Raw genomic sequence first — 25,115 nt, 5'->3', positions numbered from 1 at the left:
GTTCTTAAAAATATGAAGTATTTATAGCAAAATGGTAAGGTTTGTCAAGTCATATTCTCTCTATTATCTCTACATCTAAAACATTTAATCAAATATAAGTAACTTCCAGGATAATGACTTTTAAATGTTAAAATAGATATTGTTAGTAAATTAATTGGTCAAATCTCATAAATATGCATATCTGGAATTTAAACTGGATTAACAGCCATGTTGAATGACATACAAGTTGTCTCCTATTTGCCTTTCTTTTATTTATAGAAATTGACCTTTGTTTAATCTCCAGCTTGATGCTGTCAATAAATTGCAATGAGATATAATTCTCATGTTTGTGATTAGGATTCAAATTTGTAAATAATAGCTTTATTTATCTCCTCTAGATTTTCTAGTTTATGTGCATAAAGGTGTTCATGGTAGCCTTGAATGAGCTTTTGTATTTCTGTGGTGTCAGTGGTAACATCTCCCATTGAGCTTATTTGGATTTTCTCTCTTCTTGGTTAATCTTGATAATGGTATATCCATTTTATTTAACTTTTTAAAGAACCACCTAAACAACATCTATAAACAAGTGGAAAAAATAGCTACATGTATTACAATTCCTGATGAATACAATAAAAATCCTGTTGATTAATAGAAAGTAACAGAAGAAGGAAATGAGCGAAGAATCTATTTTAGAGAAGGTGTCAGGGAAGGCTTCTGTAAGGAGACAACACTTAATTTGAGACCTAAAGGTTGAGAAGAGTCCATCCATGTGGAAAGCAGGAGAGGAACATTCTGGCTCCCATATGGCAAGAGTTGGTGTCTTTGTAGACATCCAGTGTGTGGGATGGTTGCGGTGGCTTACAAAGTGTAATCCCAGCACTTTGGGAGGCTGAGGTGGGCAGATCCCTCTTGAGGTTAGGAGCCTGGCCAACATGATGAAACCCCATCTCTACTAAAACTACAAAAATTAGCCAGGCATGGTGGTGTGCACCTGTAATCCTAAATACTCGGGAAGCTGAGGCACAAGAATTGCTTGAGCCTGGGAGGCGGAGGTTGCAGTGAGCCAAGATCAAGCCACTGGACTCCAGCCTGGGTGACAGAGAGACTCTGTCCCCCTCCTCCCCCCCAAAAAAGCCAGTAGGTGGAGTATGCTTGGTGAAGTCAGAAGGGTTCAGATTAGGTTGGAAAGATAGGCAGGGGATTGTAGGTCACAGCAAGAATGTAGATCTTATTTGAAGTCTGATGGAGTCTGATCCAAAGAGCTAGAAGGTTTTGATCAGGGAAGTGACCTGATGGAATACAAATTGATGTATGATATTTGAATTTGAGGAGGGCAAGAATGAAAATAGAGAGAGATCAGGATTCTTCTGCATTGTGGTTGTGAAACAGGATGGTACATTGAATGTAGTTGAGGTGTGACCTTAGCTTGTCTGATTGTGCTCTTTCAGACTTTTTTATGTAGGCATTTAGGCAATGAGCTTCCCTCTTAGCACCGCCTGTTGCTGTATCCCAGTGAAGGGATGTGGTGAATATAGTTGTAGAAGTGAGTAAGGGGTAGCGACTGGCTCCTGAGTTATATTTGTTTGGTGGTAGAAGCAACAGAATTCCCTGATAGATTAGTTTTTGGAGGTTTGCTTGATGGGGGAGCTGAGCTGCACACCTTTGTGGTACCAGAGCAAAAGAGAATGGCATTAAGAAAGCCAAGCAAGGGGAGCGTTTTGAGAAGGAAGAACTGTAACATGCTGCTGAGAGGATGAAGTAGATCAGGATGGAAGAGTATACTGGATTTAGTAACAGTAGCATTAATAGCTATTTCCTTAGTGAGTGGAGGCAATAGTCAGATTGGGATGTGTTGGAAGATGATTTGAGGTGAGAAAATAGAGACATTGTGTTTAGACCTTTCTTTCAAATAATCTGGCTCTAAAGGAAAATAGAAAACGTTGTAGCAAGAAAGTAGAGTTGATTTATGTCTAAAGATGTTGATGAATTGATTCTGTATTCAAAGACAAGTTGATGGGAAGAAAAAAGAGAATCACAGATTGGGGGCTGAGCTAAAGCATTTGAGGAGGTGGGAGGATGAGGCTCAGAGCACTTGGGAGGAATTGGCCTTTCACAGAAGGCACTTCCTCTGTTGAAACAAGATGAAGTAGGTAGATGAGGTTGGAGGCTGACTTGCAGATATGTGAGCGTTGGAGGATGCAGGAGTCTCTCTCTGGTTCTGTTTTTTTCAATGATTCCTAAGGCAAAAACATGAGTTAAGAGTGAGGGTGTAGCAGGGAACAAGACTTAAGAGCTTAGAATAAGATATTACGGTCTCTGACACATCTCAGCAAAAATCACTTTGCATGATATTTACTGGACACACAAGATTTTCGAGGTATGTTAGTCTGTTTTCATGCTGCTGATAAAGACATACTTGAGACTGGGAAGAAAAAGATTTAATTAGACTTACAGTTCCACATGGCTGGGGAGGCCTCAGAATCATGGCAAGGAGGTGAAAGGCACTTCTTACATGGCAGCAGCAAGAGAAAATGAGGAAGAAGCAAAAGTGGAAATCCCTAATAAACCCATTAGATCTCATGAGACTTATTCACTATCATGAGAATAGCTCAGGTAAGACTGGCCCCCATGATTCAATTAGCTCCCCTTTCCACAACACATGGGAATTCTGGGAGATACAATTCAAGCTGAGATTTGGATGGAGACACAGACGAATCATATCATTCTGCCCCTGGACACTCCAAATCTCATGCCCTTACATTTCAAAACCAATTATGCCTTCCCAATAGTCCCCCAAAGTCTTAACTAATTTCAGCATCAACCCAAGAGTCCGAAGTCCAAAGTCTCATCTGAGACAAAGCAAGTCCCTTTAACCTATGAGCCTGTAAAATCCCAAGCAAGCTAGTTACTTCCTAGATACAATGGGGTTACAGGTATTGGGTGAATGCAGCTGTTCCAAATGGGAGAAATTGGCCAAGTCAAAGGGATTAAAGAGCCCATGCAAGTTCAAAATCCAGCAGGGCAGTCAAATTTTAAAGCTCTAAAATGATCTCCTTTGATTCCAGGTCATGCTGATGCAAGAGGTATGTTCCCATGGTCTCGGGCAGGTCTGCTCCTGTGACTTTGCCGGCTACAACCTCCCTTCCTCCTTTCATGGGCTGGCATTGAATGTCTGTGGCTTTTCCAGGTACACAGTGCAAGCTGTTGGATCTACCATTCTGGGGTGTGGCAGATGGCGGTCCTTTGCTCACAGCTCCACTAGGCAGTGCCCCAGCAGGGAATCTGTGTGGGGCTCTGACTCCACACTTCCCTTCTGTACTACCCTAGCAGAGGTTCTCTGTGAGGGCCCTGCCCCTGCAGCAAACCTTTGCCTAGGCATCTAGGCATTTCCATATATCTTCTGAAATCTAGGTGGAGGCTCCCAAACTAAAATTCTTGATTTCTGTGCACCTGTGGGCTCAACAACATGTGGAAGCTGCCAAGGTTTGGGGTTTCTACCCTCTGAAGCCATAGCCCGAGCTGTATGTTGGCCCCTTTCAGCCACAGCTGTAGCAGCTGGGAAACAGGGCACCAACTTTTTAGGCTGCACACAGCACAGGGACCCTGGGCTTAACCCAGGAAATCACTTTTTCCTCCTGGACCTCCAGACCTGTGATGGGAGGGGCTGCCATTAAGACTTTTGACATGGCCTGGAGAGATTTTCCCCTTGGTCTTTGGGATTAATATCAGGTTCTTTGCTACTTACGCAAATTTCTGCAGCTGCTTGAATTTCTCCCCAGGAAATGTTTTTTTCTTTTCTATTGCATAGGCTGCAAATTTTCTGAACTTTTATGCTCTATTTCCCTTTTAAAACTGAATGCCTTTGATAGTACCCAAGTCACATCTTGAATGCTTTGCTGCTTAGAAATTCTTTCCCCCAGGTACCCTAAATCATCTCTCTCAAGTTCAAAGTTCCACAAATTTTTAGGGCAGGGACAAAATGCTGCCAGTCCATCTGCTAAAACATACCAAGAGTCACCTTTGCTCCAGTTCCCAACAAGTTCCTCATCTCCACCTGAGACCACCTCAGCCTGGATTTTATTGTCCATGTCACTATCAGCATTTTTGGCAAAGCCATTTAACAAGTCTCTAGGAAGTTCCAAACTTTCCCACATTTTGCTGTCTTCTGAGCCCTCCAAACTGCTCCAACCTCTTCTGTTACCCAGTTCTAAAGTCCCTTCCACATTTTTCGGTATCTTTTCAGCAGTGCCCTACTCTACTGGTACCAATTTGCTGTATTAGTTCATTTTCAGGCTGCTGATAAGGACGTATTTAGGACTGGGAAGAAAAAGTTTAATTAGTCTTATCGTTCCACATAGCTGGGGAGGCCTCAGAATCATGGTGGGAAGCAAAAGGCACTTTTTACATGGTGGTGGCAAGAGAAAATGAGGAAGAAGCAAAAGCAGAGACCCCTGATAAACCAATCAGATCTTGTGAGACTTACTCACTTTAATTTGAATAGCATGAGAAAGATTGGTCCTTGTGATTCAATTACCTTCCCCTGGGTTTCCCCACAATATGTGGGAATTCTGGGAAATAGAATTCAAATTGAGATTTGGATGGGGACATAGCCAAACATATCACAAGGTAAGTGTAGTTTGGTCCTGCTCTCCTAATCTAGTTAGGTGTAGCTTGGGGATTGGGGTAGGCACTCTTAGGAGAGACAGGCTCTGGCCAATGTGCCTGGTTTCAGAGTTAATTAGGAAGTCTTGGAGAAGGTCCACAGTGGGAGATGGTGCCTTTGACCAGGAGCTTGTTGCATAAGATGATGGGAAGGCATGTTGCTATTATTCAGGGTTCTGTAGAAAAACATTAATTTATCTGTTTTTCTGTATGCGGTCAAAAAGCACTGAATTAGGAAACTGGACTTGAGTCTTCAGTACTGTTTGGTCATCTGCAATGTGACTGTAAACAAATAGTTTACCTTCTGGGTCTATTTTCCCAGTTTGTAAAATAAGCAAAACACCAGACTTCCCATTGCATGAGATGCAATGATGTATGTCAGTGTGCTATGAAAAGTATTTCAGGCTGTACAGATGGATTAGAGAAAAGACTTGGAGCTGCAGCCTGGCTTCTACTCCCAGCTTCTCTGCTTACTCACCCCTTGCATGACTCAGGGTGAGTCATGTCATCTCCCTTATACAAAGCCTCCATTTTACCATCTGTAGAACTCCCTCACAGGGTGGTTATAAGGATTTAAAAATACAATAGAGGACTTTTGGAAGTTAAAAATGCTAGAGAAATGTGATAGATTAGTCAGTCTATCATTTCCCTATTTTTCATCAAGAGAAAAACCTTTCTTCCTACCAGAATCAGTTTTCAAGATGAGCATTATTTGGCCCCATAAATAATGGCCTGTAGTGAGCACTTCCTCTGGGCAGAGCCTGGCATTGGATGCTGTAACAGGGGAGGATTAGGGAGAGTGTGGACTAGTGACATTATCCTAGGAGAAGTAGCATCTGCCTTTGGGGAGGTCCCAGTCTGATTGGGGGAATAGGACAGACAGAAACCTCTCCTAGGAAGTATATTCTGAAAGGGCTGCTGGTTTGCTGCCTTTGGAAGCTTCCATTGTACAAGACTAATGAAAGGAAGACACTAGAAGCACATGCCCATACTGATAAGGGCAGAAAATAGGTGAGGGAGATTACTGACTGTGCTGTAGTCACTGGGACCACAAGACCAGATTGTTAGACCTAGTTTCTCTACAAAGCTTCTCAAATCTCACTGAGCATCTAACATAGGGCATGCTTCTATGACTGGACAAGGTCTGTATCATATGCATTTTGATTCAGTGCCCAGAGATTTCCTCCCTTTGGACGACACTAACCCCTTCCCAGATAGTCATATTCTGAGAAAGCTTTTTCTCCTGAGGGTGGAGCTCACAGGCTCATAGTGAAACTTGCCTGATTGTCTCATAGAACTTATGTTTTTGATTTCTTCTGAAGAAACATAGAAATTGACCTGCCCAGTCTTAAAATTTAAGAGAGTTACATTTGTCCTATGTGAGTCCCTTTCTCAGGAAACCAACCATCAGGGCTCCCAGATAGCATCAAGGAGCTCACACTGCATCTGGACAATGAGATGCCAGACTTTTCATATATCGTGATTGTGTAACCAACCACCTGCTTCTTGTTGGCCAACTCCTCTTCCCTACCCCTCCCTAATTCCTGTTTACCCACATGTAGCTACATTCCTTCCCCACTACATCAAACCTCCAATTTTATTTGCTCAGGGAGACGGATTTGAGTCTACTCTCCCATCTCAACTGCAATAGCTGATTAAAGCTTTCTTTCCTGGCAGTACTTGTCATCTCAGTGATTGGCTTTATGTGCTGCAAGCAGGAACCTAGAACAAGCTCCTGGTGCATTGGTAACAATCAGAGCAATGCTGTCACCTGTCTTTCTAGTCTGACTCCATTTCCACACAAACGTCTGAGAAGGAAGGTGGTCAGTCTCATGGAAATCTTTCTGAGCAATATGAATAGTCATTTGTACTGTATTCTGAAAGGACTTTTGGAACCAGATAGTTAACTAGCTGTGAAATACTCTTTTGGTCAGGGAATTTCTCTTAAGGGTGTTGGTTTTCTGTAATAAAGAACTCACTCTGTGGAATTTCCATCTTCTGTTTTCAGTAGTGTCCTGATAGCTAGGTGGAGAGAAATGCCAGGTATAGGTGATGGGGTGATGGAGGCAGCAAACCACCTTGCACTGCACATGTACCCCAGAACCTAAAGTACAAATAAAAGAAAAGGTCACATCAGGGTGAAATATGAAGGATCCTAAGTTGAATCATAAAAGCTTGATCTTACTGGGATCACTTGTAGCCTTTTACATAAAGACTTAGAATGTCTCACATTTATCCTGATAAAATGTCCTAGCAATCAAAATATCTTAGAATGCCAGTACCTTGTGGTTTAAATGTAAAAGGCTGCATCCTAGAAATGGGAAGAGAGATGCTGAATACAAGTCCTCATCAACCCTCCCTCTCTAGCCTAGGGTTCCCACCACTTTCTCTTTGAGTACATATTGTAGGAATTTCATCAATGGAGAGTCTGTGGGCAGCCTGGCATTTTGGGGAGGTATGAAGACATTATTGAACTAAGGCTTCACCCAGGCTGGGCCTAATAGCATCCTAGAAAGAATCAGAATGGGAAATCCACCTTGAAATAATTATAGATTATATCAAACTGTCACAGAAGAGCTGTTTTTCTTTGAAAGGGTGTTTCCTCCTGAGGATTTGTTACCAAGAACTATAGAGCTCTAGATGATTGGTTTGGAAACAGCAGGTGTCTGTTTACTGGTGGATTCTTTTGAGTTCTTGCTGAATAGTCTTCTCACCCAGACCATATCTTTCAAACATACAATAAACCCCTGCATAAGTTGCTTCCCTTTTCACCTTACCTTTCCTTTAGCTGACTGCTGATGACCCCTTCAAAATACTTGTAATTCATCTATGTTTAGTTGATTTTTAAAAATTAAACTTTTTATTTTGAGATAACTAGATTTATATGGAGTTGTAAGAAACAATGCAAGTGACCCCATGTGCCCTTTACCCAGCTTCTCCTGATGGTAATTACCTGCAAAACTATAGTACAATATCACAACCTGGATGTTGCCATTGATACAGTCGAGGTACAGAGTATTTCCATCACCATAAGAATATCTCATGTCACCTTTTTATGGGCATCCCCACCCCCACTTCTTCTTGCCCTTACTCCTTCCTTAAGCCCTGGTAGATTACTAATTCTTTCTATGATTTTGTCATTTCAAGAATGTTATATATATGGAGTCATAAATATGTAATGTTTGAGGATTTTTTTTTTTTTAGTCTCTGGAGATACAGCCAGATTGTTGTATGTATCAATAGTTTTTATGTTTTTATTGCTGAGAAGTGCTCTATAATATAGAAGCACCACAGTTTAACCATTGATCTGTTCAAGGATATTTGGATTGTTTCCAGTTTTGGCCGATTATGAGTAAAGCTGCTATAAACATTCATGTACAAGTTTTTTTTTTTTTTTTTTTTTTTTTTTTTTTTTTTTTGTGAACATAAGTTTTCATCCTTCTGGGATAAATGCCCAGGAGTGTAATTGCTGGGTCATATGGTAGTTGCATATTTAGTTGTTAATAAACTGCCAAACTCTTCTGGAGTACATGCACCATTTTACATTCCTGCTAGCAATACGTGAATGATCTAGTTTATCTGCATTCTCACCAGCAGTTGGTATTGTCACTTTTTAAATTTTAGCCACTTTGATAGGTGTATAGTAATATTGCAGTATAGTTTTAATTTGCATTTCCCAAATAGCTAACGATGTTCAACATTTTTTCATGTGTTCATTGGTTATCTGTATCTCCTTTTGGGTAAAATGTCTGTTTATGCCTTTTACTCAGCTTTTAGATTTTCTATTGTTGAGTTTGAGGTTAGATATTATAGTTTATATATTCTAGATTCTATTTCTTTATTCAATGTTTTGTTTGCAGATATTCCTTTCCATCATAGATTTTTATTTCATCCTCAACAGTCTTTTGTTTTAAATGTTGATGAAGTCCAGCCTGTCAGTTTTCTCATTTATGGATTGTGCTTTTGGTGTCAAATCGAAGAACACTTGGCCTAGCCCTAGATTATGAAGATTTTCTCTTTGTTTTCTAAAAAGTTTTTTTAGCTTTGTTTTATATTGAAGACCACAATCTATTTTGAGTTAATGTTTATATAAGATGCAAGACTTAGGTCATGATTCCTTTTCTGGCTTATTGATGTCCACTTGTTCCCGTACCATTTGTTAAAAAGGTCATCTTTCCTGCACAAATTGCTTTTGCACCATTGTCAAACATCATTTGGGTATATTTGTATGGGTCTATTTCTGGGATCTTTATTCTGTTCCATTAATCTATATATCATTTTTCTAATAACACATAGTCTTCATTACTGTAGCTATGTGTCAAGTCTTGCGATTGGCTAGACTGATTCATCCTACTTTCTTTTTAAAAACAGCTTTATTGAATTATAATTGATATATTAACACCAAAACTAAAAAACCCACTCATATTTAATATACATAATTTGATGAGTTTGAGCTACATTTTTTTCAAGATTGTTTTAGCTATTTTAGTTCCTTTGCCTTTCATATAAATTTTAAAGTAATCTTGTGCGTATCTACAAAAACTCTTGCTAGCATTTTGACAGAAATTGTGGTAAAACTGCATAGTGATTTGGAGAGAATGGATATCTGTATTTTGTGTAGTCTGCTAATTTAGGAACTTGATATGTCTCTCAATTTCTTTAATCTCTTTCATCAACATTTTGTTTTCAGCATTCAAATCCTGCACGTTTTGTTATATTTACATCTAAGTATTTTTGCAATGATTATAAATGGTATTATGTAATTCTGGTGTTCATTTCTATATGTAGAAATACAATAATTTATGTATGTTTATCTTGTATCACATGACCTTGCTGAACTTATTCTAGAAGTTTTTATGTGAATTCTTTGAGATGTTCTGTGTAGCATTATGTCATTTGCAAATAGGGATGGTTTTATTTCTTCCTCTCTGCTTTGGATGCCATTTATTTCGTTTTTTTGCACTAATGCAACGGCAGTGCTGTGTTGAATAAGAGTAGTGAGAGCTGATATTTTGCCTTCTTCCTTGTCATAGGGGGAAAATTTCCAGTCTTTCACCATTAACCCTAATATTAGCTGTAGGATTTTTTGGTAGATGCTCTTTATTAAGTTTGTGAAGTTCTCTATTTCTTTTCTTTTCTTTTTTTTTTTCCTGAGCGTTTTATCATGAACGGGTGTTGGGTGTTGAATTTGCTTGAATGCTTTTTTTTATATCAAGTTATAAAATTGTGTGATTTTTTTTGTTAGCCTGCAAATATGGTACATTACATGGCCTTTTTTTTTTTTTTTTTTTTTTTTTTTTTTTTTTTTTTTAAATATTGAGCCAGGCTTGCACTCCTGAAATGTACCCCCACCTGTTTTTTTTTAAGTGACAGGATTTTGCTTGGTTACCTAGGCTGGAGTGTGGTGCTGTGATCCTAGCTTACTGCAGCCTTGAACTTCTGGGCTCAAGTGATCCTCCTGCTTCAGCCTCCTGAGAAGCTAGTACTATAGGCATCCACCGTCACACTTGGCCTTTTATTTTTTTTCTGTAGAGATGGGATCTTACTATGTTGCCGAGGCTGGTCTTGAACTTCTGGCCTCAAACATCTTCCTACCTCAGCCTCTCAAAGTGCTGGGATTACAGGCCTGAGCCACCATGCCTGGCCTCATTCTTTATATATATTGCTGAATTCTGTTTGCTACTATTTGCTAAGGAGATTTGTATCTACATTTATGAGGGCTATTAGTCTGTGGTTTTCTTTTTTGTAGTCCCTTTGATTTGTGAATAGGGTAACACTAGTTTCACAAAATGAATTGAGAAATGTTCCCTCTGCTTCTATTTTCTTTTAGAGATTGTGTACAATTGCTGTTAATTCTTTAAATTTTGACACCATTATTTAGTAAAACCTTCTGGGAGTTTTAAAATTATGAATTTGATTCCCTCGATAATTTTAGGGCTATTGGTGTGGTAGTTTGTTGGTTTTGAGGTCCATTTCATCTAACTAGTCAAATTTATGTGTGTATAGTTGTTTGTAGCATTTCTTTATTACTATTTTCTTTAACGTCTTGGGTTTATAGTGATACTCTCTTTTCCATTCTTAATACTGGTAATTTCTGTCTTTCTCTCTTTATTTTCAGTCTTGCTACAGGTTTGTTGATGTTATTCTATGTTACTGATCTTTTCAAAGACCACCGATTTTCCCGTTTTCCTATTTTTAATTTCATTGATTTCTGCTCATTACTATTTCCTTCCTTCTACTTGCTTTAGTTTTATTTTAGTTTTTTTTTTCTTTTTGGTATATTCTGGAGGTGGGAGCTTGGACTATTGATTTAAGACTTTCTGTCTTAGGTAAACATTTAGTGATAAACATTTCCTTTTTTATATTACTTTTGCAGTATCCCACTTGTATTTATGTTTTCATTGAGTTCAATAAAAGTTTCCCTTGCCACTTTATCTTTGGCCCATGAATTATTTAGAAGTGTGATATTTAGTTTCCAAGTGTTTGGATGTTTTCCCATTATCTTTCTTTATTGATTTCTAGTGTGATTCCATTGTAGTTGAGAATACACTCTGGGGATCTTAATTGTTAGATTTATTAAGGTTTATTTTATGGGCTAGTGTGTGATCTGTCCTGAATACCATTCCATGTACACTTGTAAATATTGTATTTTGCTCTTGTTGGGGAGACTATTCTAGAAATACTGATTAAATCCTATTATTTGGTGATATGTTGAGTTCTTCTATATCCTTGCTAGTTTTCTCCCTAGTTGCTCTGTCAGTTCTTGAGAGAGGAGTACTGTGGGTCTGTTTGTCCTTTTGGTTTTATCAGGTTTTGTTTTACATATTTTGCAGGTCTTGTTTGGTACACATACACCTCAGGATTGTTCTGTCTTTGTGGTGGAGTGATGCTTTTTATCATTATGTAATTTGCCTTTCTGTCTCTATTGTTTAGATGCTTTCTGTTACAGAACAGCAATTAGAGGATAAGTTCTATTGTTTTATCTTCAAGTTAAAGTTCTTTTTTTTTTTTCTTCATCTCCTTCATTTTGCTTTTCTCTTTTGAGACAGGGTCTCCCTCTGTTTCCCACACTGGAGTGATCATGGCTCACTCCTGCCTCAACCGCCTGGGCTCAACCAATCTTCCCACCTTAGCCTCCTGAGTAGCAGGAACTACAGGCATGTACCACCAGGCCTAGCTACTTTTAAATGTTTTCTAGAGAGGGGGTCTCGGTATGTTGCTCAGGCTGGCCTTGAACTTCTGAGTTCAAGTGATCCTCTTACATTGGCCTTCAGAGTGTTAGGATTACCACATGAGCCATTGTGCCTGGCTTCATTTTGCTTTTGGGTCTATTCATTGGATTTTAAAATATTTGTTACTGTATTTTCTCGTTCTAAAACTTCCACTTGGTTCCTTATATCTTCTTTGCTGAGACTCTGTATTTGTTTCAAGCTTGTCCCTAATTGCTTGTTAAAGCACTTTTATGATGGCTGTTTTGTCTGATATTTCTGATATATCATTTTGGTGTTGGCATCTATTGATTATGGGGTTTTCATTCTATTTGACATCTTCCTGGTTCTTGGTATAATGAATGAAATTTTTATTGAAAGTTGGGCATTTGGGTATTGTTTTGAGACTCTGGATCTTTAAAGTTTGCATTTTAGGTTTAACGTTTATATGGCAGAGGAAGAGGGAGGCAGGCATCCTCTCACTTTTGCCAGATTGGGGTAAACATACAGGTTGCCCACTCAGCCTCCATTGACACCTGAATAAGGTGCTCCTCCTTGTTACTGCCGGGTAGAGATAGGAATTCCAGTTCCCCACTAAGCTTACATTGATATTTCTCTGGGTTGTGGGTGATGGAGGTGACCTCATGACTGCTGGGCAGTGGTGAGAACCCCAACTCTCCACTAGGCCTCCTCTGACCATCCCATTGAGGAGGGAAAGGGGCACCTCATTACTGCTAGGTGGAGGTGGCATTGTGTGGAAGTCCACACTCCTTACTGGGCCTTTTCTGGTTGGAATATCTCAGTAGGAGAGGAGATGGGAGATTGGGTCCTTCATTACAGCCTAAGAAAGGGGAAGTCTAGGTTTCCTTGCTAGGCCCTTGCTGGCTTAGCTGGGGTGAGGTGAGGGCATGTGATTTTTCTGTGGTATGTGGTTATAGTAGAGAGATTATTATCTAACAACTTTCTGTCTTTTGAGGCTGCCCATTTCCCAGTCCTTTTGATTGGAGAGAATGGGTTTTTGTGGGGATTTGTGGTTTTTTTTTTGTCTGCACTCCTTGGAGTTTCCAGGTTGCTGGCTTACTCTGCTCCAAGTCAGGAATATATGAGGCAAAAAGAAAACGCAGGGAGCTTCCCACTGTGTCATTCCTAGACAGTTTGCTTTCTTTTCTCCACCTTTCAGAGTTGTCCTATATTTGTTTTAGATATAATGACCAAGGCTTTTAGTTGCACTTAGAGGGAGGAATAGGGAAAAGTACGTCTACTCTGTCTTTCTGGAAATGGAAGTCCTGTTTTTTTATGGTGAAAAGATATACATATGTTTAGAATTAGCCAGCTGGACTCAGTTTAGATAATCCCAATTTTGTTGGCAACATCCAAAGCATGGTAATTGGGAGCCAGTGGAATATACGCCTTCTTCTCTCCGTCAGGCCGAATCAGGGTGTTGACCTTCGCCACATCCATGTCATAGAGCTTCTTTACAGCCTGTTTGATCTGGTGCTTGTTGGCTTTAACATCCACAGTGAACACAAGTGTGTTGATGTCTTCTGTCTTCTTTGTGGAAGACTCAGTGGTCAGCGGAAACTTGATGATAGCATAGTGGTCAAGCTCGTTTCTCCTGGGGGCAGTCTTCCAAGGTATTTGGGCTGCCTCCAGAGTCACAGTGTCTTGGGCCACTGGAAGGTGGGTGATGTGTGGATCTTCTTTTTTGTGTGGCCGTGGACACCTTTCAACACTGCCTTCTTGGCCTTTAAAGCCTTCACTTTGGCTTTAGGAGGGCCAGGAGCTTTCTTCTTCGCTTTCGGTGCCTTCTTGTGAAAAGGGTCTATTTGCTGTATTCATAAAGGCCAAACTTCTTTCTTGCATGAGGTCTCAGAATCCAAGCTTCCTTAATCACACTCATGTTATTTCCTTTTTATAGGGAGAGAAATTAAAATCTCAAGTGTAGGGAGGAGTCCACTGATGGGAGCAGGGGAAAGAGTTCCTCTACCCAAAGATGCACACTGAGCACTCTGTGGATTTCTAGCTTTCCTTTGCCCCCCATTTTTTTTTTTTTTTTTTTTTTTTTTGAGACGTAGTTTTGCTCTTGTTGCCCAGGCTGGAGTGCAATGGCACGATCTCGGCTCACCGCAACCTCCGCCTCCTGGGCTCAGGAAATTCTCCTGCCTCAGCCTCCTGAGTAGGTGGGATTACAGGCACACGCCACCATGCCCAGCTAATTTTTAGTATTTTTAGTAGAGACGGGGTTTCACCATGTTGACCAGGATGGTCTCGATCTCTTGACCTCGTGATCCACCCGCCTCGGCCTCCCAAAGTGCTGGGATTACAGGCTTGAGCCACCGCGCCCGGCCTCCTTTGCTCCCTTTTAAGGGCTGACATCAACCATAGGGGAAACGGGTGTTCAGCTAATTTTACATTTACTAAAGGATCTTCAACCTCTAGAAGTAACAAGAAGTTCCCGTGACACAAGAGGGAGTTTTACCTAAAGATTTTTAAGAACCTGTAAGTGGCACAGAGAAGCAGCTGTGAGTCCCTTCCAGCTTGGCTTGGTATGAGAAGGCAAAGCTTGTTGCTTTTGACTAATGGGAGCGAAACCCATTGGTGATTCTGTCCTGGATCCAGCCTTCTCTGGACTTCTTCCTGCACTAAGTCTGCTTTCTTAAAAGCCTGTTACTCAGGGAAATGTAACCTTGATGTGGAACAGCATGTGTTTTGAGTCTAGTTAGATCTGGTTTGTGATGCTGTCTGCATCTCTTGCTAGCTGTATGACCTTAGAGTTCACTCATTCACTTAGAAACAGTCCTGTAGTGCCCACTCTGAGCCAGCCATTGTGCTGGGCTCATGGAATGTGGTAGTTGGTATTCTTCATTGCTCTTTTTTTTTTTTCCTTTTCTTTCTAGCCATCAGCAAGTCCAGTTGGCTATACTTCTGAAATATTAATATGTCCAAAATTGGACTGCTTTTCTCTATCATCTTATCTTTTTCTCTGTTATAACAAGTACCCTGATCTTGTTCTTCCCTCAGTCCTTTGTCCTAACTCATTATCTACAAAGCAGTCACGGTGATCTTTTGCAAAAATGCATCAGATTATTATTCTTTTACCTAAAAGTCTCTACTTACTCCCAGCCATACACAAAATAAAATCTAACATCTCCCTATATCCCCCTGGGTCCTGCGTGGTCTAATTTCTGCTTTCCTTTCAGAGCGCATCTAGCATCTTCTCCCTCGATTCCTCCCACTCACTGTGCTTCAGCCACACTGGATTTCTTTCTTTTCCTGTTAATATCAAGCTTATTTCACTCTAGGGTTAATACATCCCAGTTATGCTTTTTGCCTAGGATAATTTTTCCATACAATGTTGAATGGCTTATTCTTTGTTGTCATTCAGGTTTTAATTCAAACACTCTCCCTCTCTTACTCAGGTCACATTTTATCAAATCACAGTGTTCTCCCTGCCCCAGTCTTATTTAGTGATTATCACAATTTGAAATGATCTTGATTAGTCTCCTAGACTGAGCTCTTTCAGAGCAGGCATTATGCTGTTTCCTTCACTGCTGCATGTTCAGTGCATAGAACAGTTCCTTGCACAGAGCAATAAATGTATTTAAAATTTTTAAATTGATACGTAATAATTATATATATGGGGTACATATGGTATTTTGATACATATATGCAGTATGTAATGATCAAATTGGACTAACTGAGGTCTCCATCACTTGAAACATTTTTCATTTCTTTGTGCTAGAAACATTCAAGATACTCTCTTCGAGTTATTTTGAAATACATAGTAAATTAATATTCTATTCACTCTACTATGCTATAGAACATTATTTCTCCTGTCAAATACTAACTTTAAAAAATGATTTTTACTGATGCACATTAGATGTACATATTTTGGGGGTACATGTGATAGGTTGATAAATTTATATAATCAAATCAGGGGAATTGGGATATCCATTACCTTAAATATTTATCTGATTTTTCATTCTAGCTGAAATTTTGTACCAATTAACCAACCCCTCCCTATCACATTCTCCCCCTGTATAATTCCCAGCCTCTGGTAACCACTCTTCTATTTTATTCTACTCTCTACTTCAAGGAGGGCAGCTTTTTTAGCTCTCCTATATGAGAGGAAAATGTGCTGTTTGTCTTTCTGTGCCTGGATTATTTCATTTAACATAATATCCTCCAGGGTTATCCATGTTGCTGCAAATGACAGGATTTCATTCTTTTTTGTGGCCAAATAATACTCTATTGTGTGTATATACATCCATTAATATTTTGTTTATCCATTCCTCTGTCAGTGGACACTTAGGTTGATTCCATATCTTGGCTACTGTGAATAATGCTGCAATAAACGTGGGCGTACCAATAGCTCTTTGACATACTGATTTCCTTTCCTTTGGATATATACCCACCATTGGGATTGCTGGATCATATGATCTATTTTTAGTTGTTCGAGGAACCTCAATATGTTTTGCATAATGGCTGTATTGATTTACATTCCCACCAACAGTTTATAATAATCCCCTTTCTTCTGCATCCTCACCAGCATTTTTTTTTAGTGGAGACAGAGTCTCCCTTGACAGATGAATAGTTTGCAGATATTTTCTCTCATTCTGTAGGTTGTCTCTTCACTCTGGATTGTTTCCTTTTTGTGCAGAAGCTTTTCAGCTTGATGTAATCCTTTTTGGCTATTTTTGTTTTGGTTGCTTGTACTTTTGAGGTTTACCTTAAAAATCTTTGTCCAGTCCAATGCCCTGGACAGTTTCCCCAAAGTTTTATTTTACTGATTCCATAGTTTGAGGTTTAAGTTTTTAATCCATTTTCATTTGATTTTTGAATATGGGAAGAAATAGGGGTCTAATTTCATTTTTCTGCATATGGATATTCAGTTTTCCCAGCACCATTTGTTGAAGAGACTGACATTTTCTCAATGTATGTTCTTGGCACCTTTGTAAAAAATGAATTCACTGTAGATACATGGATTTATTTCTGGGTTCTCTATTCTGTTCCATTGGCCTATGTGCCTGTTTTTATGTCACTAGTGCTGTTTTGGTTACTATAACTCCGTAGTGTAATTTGAATTCAGGTAATGTGATTCCTCTAGTTTTGTTCTTTTTGCTCAGGATAACTTTTGCCATTTTGGGATTTTTTGTGATTCCATATAAATTTTAGGATTAATTTTTCTATTTCTGTGAAGAGTGTCATGGGTATTTTAATAGGGATTGCATTGAATCTGTAGATTGCTTTGGGTAGTTGGACATAGCAATAGTTTTAATTCACCTAATCCATGAACATGAAATATTTTTCCTTTTTTGGTGTCCTCTTCAATTTCTTGTCTCAATGTTTTATAGCTTTATTTGTAGAGATTTTTCTACTCTTCGGTTAAATTTGTTCCTAGACACTTAATTACTTTTTTGTAGCTATTGATAATGGAATTGCTCCCTTGATTTCATTTTCAGATTGTTTGCTATTGTTATATGGAAATGCTATAACTAGAAATGATTTTCGTATGTTGATTCTTGTATCCTGCAACTTTAGTGAATTTGTTTATCAGTTCTAACAGGTTGTGTGTGTGTGTGTGTGTGTGTGTGTGTGTGTTGTGAAATCTATGTTTCTCTAATGATTATGTCTGCAGACAGAGGCAGTTTGACTTTCTCCTTTTCATTTTGGATGCCCTTTATTTCTTTCTCTTTCTTTCTGTCTGGGACTTATAGTGCTGTGTTGAATAACGCTAGTTAAAATGGGCATTCTTGCCTTGTTCCAGATCTTAAAGGGAAGGTTTTCAACTTTTTCCTATTTAGTATGATGTTAGTTGTAGTTTTGTCATGTAAGGTCTTTTTTTAATTTTTAGATTTTTTTTTTTATTTCTATGGGTTATTGAGAAACAGGTGGTTGTTTAGTTACATGAGTAAGTTCTTTAGTGATTTGTGAGATTTTGGTGCACCCGTCATCCAAGCAGTATATACTGAACCCAATTTGTAGTCTTTTATCCCTCGCCCCCTTCCTACCCTTTCCTCCGAGTCCCCAGAGTCTGTTGTGTCATTCTTATGCCTTTGCATGCTCATAGCTTAGCTCCCACTCATGATTGAAAACATACGGTGTTTAGTTTTCCATTTCTGAGTTACTTAGAATAAGTCTTCAATCTCATGCAGGTTGCTGTGAATGTAAGGCATTTATTTTGGGTACCTTTCTTCTATACCTAACTTGCTGAGAGTTTTAATCATGAAGGGATATTGAATTTTATTAAATGCTTTTTCTGCATTTATTGAGAAGATCATTTTTCCCCCCATATTGCTGATGTGATGTATCATGTTTGTTAATTTGTGTGTGTTGAGTCATTTTCACCTCTGGATAAATCCCCGTTGATTATAGTGTATACCATTTTTTGGTGTTCTGTTGGATTCAGTTTGCTAGTGTTTTGTTGAGGATTTTGTATGTATGTTCATCAGGAATATTGGCCTGTAGTTTTCTTTTTTTGTTTTGCCCTGATCTGGTTTTGGTATCAGGGTCATGCTGGCCTCATAGATTAAGTTTGGAAGAATGTCCTCCTCTTCGGTTTTTTAAAATTAGTTTGAGAATAACTGGTACTAGTTCTTCTTTAAAACTCTGGTAAAATTCAGCATTAAAGCCATCTGGTCCTGGGCTTTGCTTTGATGGGAGTTTTTTTTTTTTTTTTTTAAATTACTGATTCAATTAATCTTATTTCTTGTTATTGGTCTGTTTGAGTTTTTTGTTTCTTCCTGATTTCAATCTTGGTAGGTTGTGTGTGTCAGGAATTTATCCATTTTCTCTAAGTTTTCCAATTTGTTGTCATATGATTATTCATAATAACCTTTAATGATCCTTTGTATTTGTGTGATATCTCTTGTAATATTTCCTTTTTCATTTTGGATTTTATTTGGGCTTTCTCTCTCTTTCTTAGTCTAGCTAAAGGTTTGTGTTTTTTTTTTTATGTTTTCAAAAACCAAATTTGTCATTTTATTAATCTTTTGTATTTTTGTCTCAATTTTATTTATTTTGGCTCTTATTGTTTCTTTCCTTCTTCTAATTTTGGATTTGGTTTGTTCTTGCTTTTTGAGTTGCTTGAGGTACATTGTTAGGTTGTAAGGTTGTTTATTTGGAGTCTTTTTACTTCTTTGATGTAGGCATTTATTGTTATAAACTTCCCTCTTAGTATTGCTTTTGCTGTATCCCATACATTTTTTGATATGTTGTGTTTCCATTTTCATTTATTTCAAGACATTTTAAAATTTCCTTCTTAATTTCTCCATTGACCCACTGGTCATTCAGGAGCATGTTTAATTTCCATGTATTCATAAAGTTTCCCACGTTCCATGTGTTGTTGATTTCTAGTTTTCTTCCACTGTGATCAGGAAAGATTATTGATATGAATTTGATTTAAGAAACTTGTTAACATTCGTTTTGTCATCTCATATATAGTCTATCCTGGAGAATGTTCCATGTGCTGATGAGAAGAATACAACAGCTGTGTATTCTGCAGCTGTTGGATGAAATCAAAGCAATTAATACTTATTGAATAAAAAGTTGCTTAATCTTTTTGAGCCCCAATTTCTCACTTGTCTCACAGAATAATTGACTAATAGAACAAAGTTGTATTTAGAATTGAGATAATAAATGTATGTACAATGTTTCATATAACACTTGGCTCACAGCCAAATAGTAGTTTGTAATTGTTTCATTATGATTATTTCTATTAAAATGTTCACTTTCGTTCTCCTATACTCCTCTCATACCTGTTACTGTACCTAACGATTGATCCAGAGTATTGTGACCAATTGTCAATCGCAGATGCTGACTGGTTAGACACTTGCAATTAAATCCTAACTTAGTTCTCTCCGTTGTGTTTTTCTGTACAGGTCCTACAGCTGGGCTCAGACATCCTTCCCCAGTACAAGCAAGAGGCACCAAAGACTCCCCCTCACATCATCTTACATTACTGTGTTTTTAAGACCACGTGGGATTGGATCATCTTGATCTTGACCTTCTATACAGCCATCTTGGTCCCTTATAATGTCTCCTTCAAAACCAGGCAGAACAATGTGGCCTGGCTGGTTGTTGATAGCATCGTGGATGTTATCTTTTTGGTGGACATTGTGCTCAATTTTCATACCACCTTTGTTGGACCAGCGGGGGAGGTGATTTCTGACCCCAAACTTATCCGCATGAACTACCTGAAGACGTGGTTTGTGATTGACCTTCTGTCCTGTTTACCATATGATGTCATCAACGCTTTTGAGAACGTGGATGAGGTTAGTGCCTTTATGGGTGATCCAGGGAAGATTGGTTTTGCTGATCAGATTCCACCACCACTGGAGGGGAGAGAGAGTCAGGTACATCCCTCAAATCTCAGACCTTGTTGTCATGTCTTTAAACCTGAATTAAATGTGGGTGGTCAACAGAAGAATAATTAAATGGGTGGGAAATAGCATGACTGATGTCTAGAACAGAGGGAGCATGCTTGATAGATACCCTTGCCTGCTGTTCCTACCCTTTGGCAGTTTGGAGGCCCTGCATGACAGTGAATGGGTGTGGAAGAGACCAAAGGCTTATTACTCCACGTGGAGTGTAAGCCACTGGCTCAGGAATGGTGGGCCTGCAGCAGCAGGCATGCATGGCCACTGCACTGGCAAGTCTTCTGTTGAGTATATAGTTGCTGAATATCTACTGATTATTCTAATTATGCAGACTTTTATCTGCTGCTGACTGTCCGCTGTTTCATAGCCAATTAACTCCTGATAACAGGAATACCATTTTCTTGAAAGTTTGCTTTTCCTTTTTTCTGTTAAGTTTTGAGATAAGTTATTTCTTTACTAAAATGAGTTGGGAGACAACCATGTGCTGAGGTGGTCAGGCACAGGCTTGTGTTAAGAGGAGCAGTGTTGTTTTTGGATTACACTTCTGTTTTAGACCATTTTTGTGTTGCTATAGAGAAATACCTGAGGCAGGGTAATTTATAAAGGAAAACCAAATTCCGATGGCTGGAAAGTTCAGGACTGGGTGTACTCATGGTGGAAGGTGACCTGGGGAGCCGGCTTTTTTAGAGATCAGCAGGTAAGAGAGGAAGTGAGAGACAGGAGGGGGAGGTGCCAGGCTCTTTGTAACAACCTGCTTTTGTGGGAACTAATGGAGTGAGAATCCACTCACCACCCCACTTCCCTGAGAGAGGACATTAATCTGTTCAAGAGGGATCCACCCCCATGACCCAAACACCTCCCATTAGAGGCCCTATTTCCAACACTGGAGATCGGATTTCAATATGAGGTTTGGAGGAGACAAACATTCAAACTAGAGCAACTGTTTTCAGTTGTTAGTCCAACAGGCAATAGATGAAATTAAAGGAAGCTAAATTCTCCGTACATGTGTTGGAATTAGGACATGCTCTAAGTCATTTACTGAATGAGCCTGGGACATGTCATAGCAGGAAGGGCCACTGAGCTGACTAAGGTGATTTTCTTTGAAAAAGTGATGGTAATCAAGTCATTGCAAAGAAAAATGTCAGATTCTTATCTAGTTAGTGTTCTACGGGAATTGCCCTTCCTTTTTCCTACTCCTAGTTGACATTCCAGTTGGATTAAGATAAGGCAATTATTTGGCAAGTCTCCAGCCTTGTTCAGCTGGGCCCTCATTGCTTCAGATTACAGAGGCTCCCAAGGTCTCAGTCTGGCTGGGTTGTGTGGGTACTCTAGGAAGCCACCTGGAAACTAAGTTGAGGCAAGACACATTTCAGAGCTAAAGGGCTCATAGGACTCAGGCTTGAGAACGTTAAAAGAATAGCCTGCTCCCTGCCGGGATGTCAAAACCTGGCCAGTGACTCCATGTTTTACTGGTGGCATAATGATGCCTCTCTGCCTTCAGATCAGTACCAGTGGGGGGCGGGACAACAGCCTTTTCTCTGGGAGAAGAGAACTATTACCACTTCTCTTTCCAGCATTTCTACCAAATGCTGCCAATGTAGAGATGGAAGGAGAGAATTTGGAAGCTCTAGATTCAGAACAACCCATGCTTGTATCTGTGTGATGGGTTTTAAAATACTTTAAAATCCCAAGGACTAACTCTCTGGGGTGGCTTGTGTAAATTTTGTAGGGGAATGAAATGAGTCAAGAGTGATCATTTACAAGAGCAGAATCATACCTAGCATGAACATTGGGGTTCTTACATGAGATTTTTTTTTTTTTTTCCTGAGACAGTGTCTCTCTCTGTCACCCAGGCTGGAGTGTAGTGGCACAATCTCGACTCACTGCAACCTCTGCCTCCTGGGTTCAAGCAGTTCTCCTGCCACAGCCTCCTGAGTAGCTGCAATTACAGGCATGTGTCACTATGCCCAGCTAATTTTTGTATTTTTAGGAGAGATGGGGTTTCACCATGTTGGCCAGGCTGGTCTTGAACGCCTGACCTTAAGTGATCTGCCTGCTTTGGCCTCCCAAAGTGCTGAGATTACAGGTGTGAGCCACCACTCTCAGCCCGCAAATGAGAATTTTAGTACATTTTGGGAATGATATTTTTCTCTGTGAGCACATTTTTAGAAATCTTTTTTCTTAGGAAAATATGATCATTTTGGCTTAGGTAATTCAAATTATCTGAATCTAAAATAGCTTCTTAAACCCATGGAAAGTGAAATTTAGCTTTAAAAACACATTTTTTTTTTAAATAAACCATTTTCTATTTAGAGTAATGGCACTAAAATTTTGCAGATAAATAGAACAGTTCTCCAGCTTCCACAGATTCTTATTAAAAATTGGCAGAGCTATAAACACATATGTAAATGTGTCAATTACCTGGTAGGTGAACAGAGCAGAGTGCTTCTCCCCAGGGACGGAGTGCCAAACCAATAGTGTATGTGGGGTTGGAACTCCTTTGCTGTTATTTCTAAGTACCCCTGACGGTGTTTTCTGATTTACAGATTCATGAAATAGATTGGTTAATAGGAAAAATGTCAGTTATCTGTAGCTTTCTCATTAGTCAAGGCATTAGTATCAAAGCTTGTACTATCACCTCTTGGCCATAAATAATAGTATAAATAGTAAGGGTTACAGCTATTGTGTACTCTGTAAGATATGATTTTATTTGTTACTTTCTTTTAGAGCTTTGGCTAACACACCAAATAATACCCTTTCATAACAACTGGAGGTGTGGAGGGAGATCATTGTCAGGAAAGGGAAGATTTGGCTTTTAGTTCTCTTGGTGCCACCTGTTAGAACAGCTGGGATCCTTGTGTATGGTTAGTCTCCCTGGATCATGGTTTTCCTATCTACATCTTGGGGATAACACTGCTATACCTGCCTGTGGGCACAGCATTTGGGCGGTGGACTATTTGAGTTTGCTGGCAGCTCCAAAAGCTAAAGTCTGGTGAATGCTAAATCTCATCTGCATTAATCTCACCTCCAGAAGCTTATTGTAAGAACAAGAGGTCTAGCATCCTGACCTCTTTCTTGTTATTGCAGTGGAAGGAAAACAAGGTAAGGGGTGGGAACGCTTAGCAGGTGATAAGTAGACCCACTTGAGGTCACAGCCTGACAGGACCCTGGAGGTCTTACAGTTCAACCTTCTTAATTCACAAGTAAGAAAAAAAGACTCAGAGGGGAAATGACTCACTCAAGATAGAATAACATATATAATCACTGTAATAATGAGTTCCCTTCTGACTCTTCTTATTCCTAATAGCAACAGATTTTTATAAAGTAGGAGCAAAACACTTAATGAAGGACAGTTGAGCCAAAACTGACGAGGAAGCTTCTGATGTGTGTGGCTCACTCCCTGGCTTGGCTGAATGTGGTGGGGTACTTGGGCATGGATTCTGGTGGGGGTAAATGGAGGTGTGCAGCTACATTTTCCACAGGGCATCTGTGTTGGGGATGAGATGGCCAGTTAAAGATGCTTGCCAAGGGACAGAGCCAGCACAGTTTCCGAGGCATAGTCCTTTGGTGAAACGACACTATTACATTAGTGGGAATGAAGGGCTGATGCTGGTTAGAGGATGTTGGAGAGCCCATGAAGGACACCCCACCTTTTGAACCTGGATTAGGCTGGGGGAAAATTCCCCGGGTTGGAGAATTCTGATTAATGGCGTAGTGGCTTCATATTCACCACATGCTCTCTTCTTACCTGTTGATCTGTTGTGGAGTTACTAATCTAAGATTACAGGTCCCTGTGCTCTAGGTTCTTTCTCTGGGGGAGTGTGCAGAGAAATGAGAAATCATTGACTCGTTTCTCATAAAAAAAATACATATGGAGCTAGCTGAGTCATCTTTGGTGTTCTCAAAATTATGCCAATGTGTGCCAGTGGAGACCACCAAAGAACGACATGAGCTGTGTTGGCTTTGTCTTCTGTGTGTATGTGTGGAGAGGGAGTGGGGAGTTCTTGAAGTGGAAAGATTGGAGCCACGCAAAGCCTGGGTCAAAAAAGAACTGGGGTAGATTGTTAAACCCTGCAGTTGTGAATTCAGCCCTGTGGATATAGCCCATCTCCATGATTTAAGCCGCACAAGTGATCCCTTTGGCTAAACTTGTTTCACTTATGTAGATGGGCTACATTTGCGTCACTCTCCAGTCTGTTGGTAATAATCTGTTTTGGAGGCTGTTTGAGACTATGTTTGCACATTAGTTAAACTGGTTAGAGGACAAAAGATCTGGAATCTGAGCAAACTAAATCTTGGAAAGGATATGTCAAAGCCAAAGCTAAATGAATCTCTTTCAAGTGCTGAGTGGATTGTTGGGCTAGTCTGCTCCATGTGTTAAAGATTGAATTATTATTGACAAAACAGATTTACTCCCCTAAGGAAACTTACTGCTTACTGCTATTGACATGTAAAAATGCATGGAAAGGGGAGAATGGGGCTGCTGTCTCCCAGGTGACGGTGCTGGTGCCCTGGAGCCTGAAGGTGGCCAAGAGCTTCCTTCTATCCCTGGCTCTGTAACCTCAGACAGCAGCACAACCAGCTCGTGCCAGTGATGTAGCTGACACTTGCCAAGAGCTCACTCTCATGGGAGATAATCGCCTTATGGCAGAACAGGAGCAAAATGTGCCAATGAAAAGATGATAGCATTGGCACATTTTCCTTTATCTTGTGATTTTAACTTTCCCAAATACTCACACAGATCACCTTTTTCCTAGCCGTGTGTGGCAGTGAAGAAACTGCATGAACTAGGAGGCTGGCAATTTGTTACCCAAGTGGGACTTTGCCACCCAGCACTGCAACCTTGTGAAACTAACTTCATCTCCCTCAACTTGGTTTGCCTCACCTG

The 25,115-nt window shown here is 39.7% G+C and overlaps 1 protein-coding gene across 2 annotated transcripts in view; it reads left to right on the top strand.

The window, feature by feature from the left end:
• Positions 1 to 25,115, top strand: part of KCNH1 (potassium voltage-gated channel subfamily H member 1) — a 440,752-nt gene that overhangs the window by 87,461 nt on the left and 328,176 nt on the right. Inside the window, exon 6 of one of the 2 annotated variants that reach the window (XM_074385133.1) lies at positions 19,730 to 20,122. In XM_074385133.1, coding sequence (XP_074241234.1) covers positions 19,730 to 20,122 — 393 coding nt within the window. Of the gene's footprint in view, positions 1 to 19,729; positions 20,204 to 25,115 lie in introns of both variants that reach the window. The other variant, XM_074385132.1, reaches the window with a different exon arrangement.

This window comes from Saimiri boliviensis, chromosome 14 (assembly GCF_048565385.1).
Source record: "Saimiri boliviensis isolate mSaiBol1 chromosome 14, mSaiBol1.pri, whole genome shotgun sequence".
Classification (NCBI taxonomy): Eukaryota; Metazoa; Chordata; class Mammalia; order Primates; family Cebidae; genus Saimiri; species Saimiri boliviensis.
This window is presented reverse-complemented; position numbering and strand designations above follow the sequence as displayed.